At 39.8% G+C, this 7761-nt stretch overlaps 1 protein-coding gene across 1 annotated transcript; it reads right to left on the reverse strand.

Moving 5' to 3' along the window:
- Positions 1-2959: 2959 nt before the first annotated feature.
- On the reverse strand, positions 2960-5971 carry LOC142178385 (uncharacterized). Its single transcript, XM_075247727.1, has 5 exons — positions 5620-5971; positions 5423-5565; positions 4351-5050; positions 3404-3579; positions 2960-3304 (listed from the first exon to the last, which is right to left on the reverse strand). Exons 1-5 carry the CDS (start codon positions 5969-5971, stop codon positions 2960-2962), a joined length of 1716 nt encoding a protein of 571 aa, XP_075103828.1.
- Positions 5972-7761: the final 1790 nt, after the last annotated feature.

Below are 7761 nucleotides of genomic sequence, written 5' to 3' on the forward strand. Positions count from 1 at the left end.
ATGACTTATGAGGTATAGACTAAAATACAGTACGTACATAATATAAATAATATTCGTTGAACATTATTCCAAATATAAAAAGGTATATAGATGCTGTGCATGTATGTGCATATATATATATATATATATATATATATATATATATATATATGAGGTAATATTGACTTATAGTTAAGGTATTGACAATGAAAAAAAATAGAGAATTTTTTTAATTGAAAAGTGAAGTTTGATCAAAGCCAATATGTCATAAATCCCACACTTTTGTATAAAATGATTGAAATTTACACTTTTAGGAACCAAAATAAATACATACGAGGATATTGTAGCTTGGAAAGGCCGAAGGAGAAGGAGATTGTTTAGGAAATAATTGATTGCATTTTATATTAATTTCCTTTTTATTACCCTAAAAAGGATAGTCCTTTATTTTTAGGTGTTTGTTTTTAGTTGGAGATGGAGGATACTTTCAGAATCAGTTTCATTGTTTATAGGAAATCTACCGTACTTGAGGGTATAACATTTACTATGTTTATGATATAAAATATATTATTTAATTAATAGTTATAGATTGTGAAATATTTTTTATTTCATCGGTAAATATGAAAATTCCTCCCTTTAGCCAAATATTAAAGTTTCAATATAATTATTTGGTACTTTGTAGCCAAAATTATTTTGCCTAAAAATATAGCACAAAACATCTCCCCTCTCTCTCTCTCTCCTATTCTAATAGTTTTCTTATCTTTCTTCCTAATTTTTTCTCCCGATCGATTCTCTTAATCTACCCCAAATCTCTCTCTCGTTTTACTCCTCCGATAATTGCTCTATTAGGTTTCATCTTCATCTTTTTCAGGGGTTAGTACTCTATATCGGGTCTATTTTCTTTTAGTTTACATCAATTTTTTCTAGGTGAAACTATGTAGAAGATGGGAAAAAAAAATAGCGTAGAAAAATTAGAATTGGCATTTATATCATAAATTTAGCCGTATCTTGTATACAGTTGTTGACATACTCAATATATATCATGAACTTAACCGTAGAACGACCGAAAAAATCAAGTGTCATAGGAAGCTACCAAAACAAATTTTGAACAATGATAAATCAGACAATAAAAGAGAAATATACCAAAAGAGACACAAACAATTAACGTGATTCGGTCAATTGACCTACGTCCACAGATGGAAATGAGCAATCCACTATATAAAAGAGAGTACAAAATATCGAGAGAACACCCTCACGAAGAAGCAAACACAAGTGACACACTAACACTTGTTGTTACAAATTCAAAAGAGCAGAAGGGTGCAACTTAAAGGAGCAGAAACTAGTACCACCACTGTTGATTGATTAAACTCGAACTCGATTACAAAGATAAAGCCGGTTGAAATCTCAAATGCAGAAATTACAATGAAATACTGGAACTCACAGTAACTAATGATAAAGGAAGCAGAAGGAGATGAGGAATACAGAAGAACTGGGAAGAGAAATAGAATCATTCATAACAACTAAATCCCTGCTTCGCATTGCCGACTTCGTGGTGCCTTATACTGCTGCCCAACCAATTTTACCCCTTGTCACGAGCATTTTTCCCTTTCCATACGTAGTCCCCAAGTCGTTTAGGCGGAATGATCGTTCTAGAAGTCTTGCGTGGCATTCCCATGTGCTCTGCTTGCGTGGCTTCCACGTCATCTCTATTTTCATTCACAACAATACTCCCCTCCTCAAAAGCAACCTTGTCCTCAAGGTTGGGATCAACCGGATCCACAGTGTCAGTGGTATCTCCCAAAAGCAAAGGAGTGACCTGATGATTAGGAGTTCCCAAACATCGTTTCAACATGGAAGCATGAAAGACCGAGTGGATCTTAGCAGACTCGGGCAGCGCTAGGCGGTAGGCAACATTGCCAACGCGTTTCAACACCTGATAAGGACCAAAATAGTGTCTGCCAATCTTGTGATCTCGCTGCAAGCACAAAGAAGTCTGCCTAAAAGGTTTTAACTTGACATACACCCAATCACCAATATCAAAGGTCGTATCAGTGCGGGACTTATCTGCCAATAGCTTTATATGGTTATGAGCCTTTAACAAATTGTGCCTGAGGATTTGCAGAACTTCATCACGTTGCAGCAAGTAAGACTCAACTAATTCGCTCGCAGTGCTGCCTAAAATATAGCGAGCGATGGTGGGAGGTTCACGGCCATAGAGTGCTTGAAATGGAGTCATGCCAGATGTAGTTTGATAAGAGGTGTTATACCAATATTCTGCCCATGGTATCATAGCAACCCAGTGAGAAGGAACCTCAGCGACGAAGCAACGCAAATACTGTTCCACACACTTGTTAAGTGCCCCTGATTGCCCATCCGTCTGAGGATGATAAGCAGTACTCATGGCAAGAGTAGACCCTTGTAAACGATGAATTTCTTGCCAAAACAAGTGTAGGAACCTGGGGTCACGATCAGTCACGATAGTCCGGGGAGGGCCATGGAGCCTGATTATTCCTACCACGAAAGCCTCTGCCACAGTATGAGTAGAGAAAGTAGAAGGTAGCTGTATGAAGTGCCCATATTTCGTGAGGCGATCTACTACAATCATGATTGTAGTCTTTCCCTTCGAACTGGGAAGACAAGTGATAAAGTCCATCGCAATATCCTCAAATACTTGATCAGGGATTGGCAATGGCTGCAATAAGCCTGCAGGGTGAAAGTGAGAATCCTTCATCTGTTGGCATATCTGACAGGCTGCTACAAAAATTTGTACGTCGTGACGCATATGCCTCCAAAAGAAATTAGATGCCAAACGATGGAAGGTGCGAGCAACCCCAGCATGACCTCCAGTAGGAGTGGCATGGAACTCAAAAATTAGTTTCAGGCGTAAGGAAGAATCGGAAGGAATAACTATCCTTCCTTTATAAAAGAGTAACCCATCTTTGAACAAATAGTCTTCGTAGCCGACATCTCCACGACTCAAAGCCTATTGAATGTCCACCAACTCCGGATTGGAGTGGTTCAATTGCTTCAACTCAACCTCAATAGCAAAAGAATTGACCAAGAGAATCATGAAGGTCGCTTCTGAAGTCCGAGAAAGAGCATCCACGGCAGAGTTTTGTTTACCAGGCCGATACAAAATGTGAAAGTCATATCCCACAAGTTTAGTGAGCCATTTGTGTTGCTCAGGTGTTTGTATGGTATGCGTAGTCAAGTTCCTCAACGATTGCTGATCAGTAAAGATTGTGAACTGACGTCCCAAAAGGTACTGTCGCCATTTACTCACAGCCTGAGTAATTGCAAACATCTCTCTGTGATAGGTGGAGGCCTTCTGCATATGAGAGCTTAACTTCTGGCTGAAGTAAGCAGTGGGGTGTCCTCGTTATGAAAGAATAGCCCCGATACCTTGCCCGGATGCGCCAGTTTTCACCTGAAATCCCTGACTAAAATCTGGTAGAGCCAAAACAGGGGTGGAGCCCAACTTGGCCTTCAAAGCATCAAAGGCACTTTGTTCTGCATCTACCCACTTGAAAGAGTCCTTGCGCAAAAGATCAGTCAAAGGACCAGCTATAGCAGCATAATGATGAATAAACCTACGGTAATAACCTGCAAGGCCAAGGAAACTACGAACCTCCTTTACGGAACGAGGGGGTGGCCATTACTGGATGGCCATAATCTTTTCAGGGTCTACGGACAATCCTTGGGAAGGGATGATGTGGCCTAAATAGTCCACAGATGGTTGGCCAAATAAGCATTTGGATCGCTTGGTGACTAGCTGATGGTCGCGTAACAACTGCAAGACCACCTGTAAATGTTCCATGTGTTCATTCCAAGATGAACTATAGACCAATATATCGTCGAAGAAAACCAAGACGAAACAGCATAAATGGGGCCGAAAAATCTCATTCCTAGTTGCCTGAAAGGTGGAAGGGGCATTCGTCAAGTCAAACGGCATTACCAAGAATTCGTAGTGCCCGTCGTGGGTATGAAAGGCAGTCTTGGCCACATCCTCAGGACTAACCTTGATCTGATGATATCCGGATAACAAGTCCAGCTTGGAAAAGTAACAAGCTCCGTGCAATTCATCAAACAATTCATCGATAGTGGGAATTGGGAATCGATCACGAACTGTGATAGCATTGAGTGCCCTATAGTCAACGCAAAACCTCCATGTACCATCCTTCTTGCGCACTAACAATACCGGAGATGAAAACGGGCTGGTGCTGGGCCGTATCACTCCCTCCTTGAGCATATCCGTCACAAGTTGCTACACAGCTTGTTTTTGGAAATAGGGGTACCTATATGGTTTTACATTTATAGGTCGTGCCCTAGGGGTGAGGTGTATTGAGTGATCCTGGGCACGGGAAGGTGGCAAACTGGCTGGCTTCTGAAAGACATCAGCATAGGACTCCAATAGGCTGCACAAGTCAGGGACCATCTCGCCTGACATTCCTCTCTCATCAACGATCATCTCTAGGCAAAAGAAAGAGGAAATAACATCAGTTGCTGCCATGCGCCTCAAACTATATAACTGAATTTGGTGAGCACCGGTGGGGGAATCTATATGCCATAGCACTTTGGACCCCTTCAGAGTAAATTCAAACTCTCGTGTTACATAATCAGTGACAGTACGCCCCAACATTGCCAACCATGCTACCCCAAGTACTACATCAGCACCGTGGAAAGGTAGGACATACAAGTCCTCAACCAGCGTAGTTCCTTGAATCAACAAGGTGACTTGTCGCACTACCCCTTCACAACGAAGTCTCTGGCCACTGCCCACCATTACGGCAAAACTGGGAATGACCTCAATTTGGAGTTGGAGATGTTTGTCTGCTCGTGGTTGCACAAAGTTGTGAGTACTTCCTCCATCGACCAACACTTGGAATGACGATCCACTCACTTTCCCAGTGAATCGCAAAGTTGATAGAGAGATTCCACCGGTTAAAGCATGGTAAGAAATAGCTGATTGCTCCTGTAATTCCAAATATTGCAACTCCTCGGCTAAGAAATCATCAGTAACAAAGGATTCCGGCAAGCCAGGGTCTACATCGGATCCATCCGTAAGCAATAAAAGCTAAGGAGGTGTCTTACATTTATGACCAGCAGTATATTTCTCTTCACAAAAGTAGCACAATCCACGTTCACGACGACTCTGTAATTCGGCGTGAGATAGGCATTTGAGAGGTGGACGATTTGGTGGGTAAGAGCTAGATGCTGCTGGGATGAGTGGACTAGAGAATTTTGCGATGTGGGATGACAGTGCAAAATTAGGTGTGGGTAACAGGGGTGGCGTTTTGGTGAAGGCGGGTCGGATAGACCATTTTTCAGCCGGGATCCTTTTTTTGTGAATATGGGCCAAATCTAAAGTCTCCTCATAAGTTTTTGGCTTATGGAAAAGCACTGAATTCTTAATATCTTCTCGGAGCCCAGAAATAAAGAGACGTACCATACGACCATCGGTCATGTCGTCTATTTCATTGGCAATATTCTCAAACTGACTCTGAAAATCTGATACGGTGGTGGTTTGTCGAAGCTTTGCCAAACGTCCCTCAGCTGATTCTAACCCTTTCTGACGGAAACGAATTCTCACTTTTCTTGCGAAATGATCCCAATCCACCAGTTATTTATTCCAAAAGAGCCAACGATACCATTCGAGAGCTTCGCCGTCCAAGTAGAAGGAGGCTATTGAGAGCCTTTGATCCTCTGCTATGTGGTAAAAATCGAAGTAGCGATCTGCTTGAAAAATCCAGGCCTTCGGATTTTCGCCACGAAACCGCCCTATCTCCACCGGACCTCTGTGGAGAAGAATCGATGCTGCTGGAGGTTGGTCATCGGGTAGGTCTCTCCCATGGCGATGGCGAGTGACATCCATCGTTGGGTCTCGATGTTGATTTCCCACCACTTCCAGTAACAATGAACGGATATCAGCAAGGATTGATTCCTTCACTCCCTGAACTGATTCTTCTACGAGAAACTTGAGTTTTTGGTCATCCATTTTGGACCTCTGGATGAAAGCACCAATGTTACAAATTCAAAAGAGCAGAAGGGTGAAACTTAAAGGAGCAGAAACTAGTACCACCACTGTTGATTGATTAAACTCGAACTCGATTACAAAGATAAAGCCGACTGAAATCTCAAATGCAGAAATTACAATGAAATACTGGAACTAACAGTAACTAATGATAAAGGAAGCAGAAGGAGATGAGGAATACAGAAGAACTGGGAAGAGAAATAGAATCATTCATAACAACTAAATCCCTGCTTCACAATGCCGACTTCGTGGTGCCTTATACTGCTGCCCAACTAATTTTACCCCTTGTCACGAGCATTTTCCCCTTTCCAGACATAGTCCCCAAGTCGTTTAGGCGGAATGATCGTTTTAGAAGTCTTGCGTGGCATTCCCATGTGCTCTGCTTGCGTGGCTTCCACGTCATCTCTATTTTCATTCACAACACTTGTCCCGTAAAGTTCTCCTCCTAAACATGATTCTCAAACCCTATATGGCTACATTGTGGATGCTATTGAATGAGAAGGAAGGATCCTCAATTTATAGAAGTCCAAACATTTTCCTATAAGAAAAGGGACTAGCCAAATATGGAAGATTTATAATTTTCTTCTACAAGAAGAAAAACCCAATTATGGTAAACATGTCACCCTTTCTTTCAAGAGATAGAAAAACCAAATATGTTAAAAAAATTAAGACAACACCTAACAATTACGGACACGTAGATCTTGCATCATTGCATGTATAATACCATATATATATCATGAACTTAATTGTATAACCGATTCATGTATCTCCATGTATATGGAACACTTAACTGTACAATGTATATCACGTATATATATCATACACATCACTGTATGTCACACATAAACCTTCATGGATACACACAAATATACATATCGGAGATACATTTACAGTGCAAAAATACCATTTCAATTCTCAACTCCATCTAGAAAAGTTGGAAGCTCATATAGTCAGGCTAGGTCTCCAAAGTTAAAAAGACGGTGAGTTTCAAGATTGACTTGGCAGTGACAACTTCATATTCATCCAATAAAATCAGAAATCAATGTTCGTTGTTGGAAGCAACTGTACAAATCTGATTTTTTTTTTTAGGGCGGCTCAAGCACATGTGTGGCCTAAAGCCAAGGTTTAATGTGAAACCTAATTTTTTAAAAGAAAGTTATAATATATATTTTTATTTGAAGTTTATAATATACTATATTTTTAAAATGCAAGGTTATTAATAATTTTTTATAAACGATTTCCTCTAATAATTCCTTTTCGATTGATAATATAGCCAACCCACCCATTTAATCTTTCTTGAGACATTATTGATTTTAGGTAAAATTTTATCAATTTTAATTTTGAAAAAACTTATTTTCGTTGCGGCAACTGTTATATAAATTATTAACATTATTCTATAAGCAATATATGCATTTGAAAAAGAATCCAGTCTTTTCATTTGATTGAGTATATCGATTAAAGTATTATCTTCTACTTGTACGTTAGGAAAACTATTCATCTACCCAGTTTTAAGTAAGTCAAATGGCTACTTGATTTACACATCTAAAATACTTTCCTCTCTATGAAAAACTCTAGTTACATATTAAAAGTACTAAATATTATTTTTAAAAAATATTCATAAACCTATTATTTCAAAAAAGGGGCCTCCCAAATTTGAGGGGTAATATCACTTTTAATCCGCGGCAGAAACTATTTACATCTGATAGTCGAAAAAGTGTATAAAACTTATATAATTTTTATATATAACATACATA

This window comes from Nicotiana tabacum, chromosome 24, assembly GCF_000715075.1.
Source record: "Nicotiana tabacum cultivar K326 chromosome 24, ASM71507v2, whole genome shotgun sequence".
Lineage (NCBI taxonomy): Eukaryota > Viridiplantae > Streptophyta > Magnoliopsida > Solanales > Solanaceae > Nicotiana > Nicotiana tabacum.

What these genes read in the sequence shown, in the direction of transcription:
- LOC142178385 (XM_075247727.1), bottom strand. Translation starts at nt 5,971, where the DNA reads ATGGATGACCAAAAACTCAAGTTTCTCGTAGAAGAATCAGTTCAGGGA. An exon ending in ACATGACCGATGGTCGTATG is followed by an intron (nt 5,051 to 5,422) that starts GTACGTCTCTTT and finishes ACACCTCCTTAG; the next exon opens with CTTTTATTGCTTACGGATGG. An exon ending in TGTCTTTCAGAAGCCAGCCA is followed by an intron (nt 3,580 to 4,350) that starts GTTTGCCACCTT and finishes TTGGCCTTGCAG; the next exon opens with GTTATTACCGTAGGTTTATT.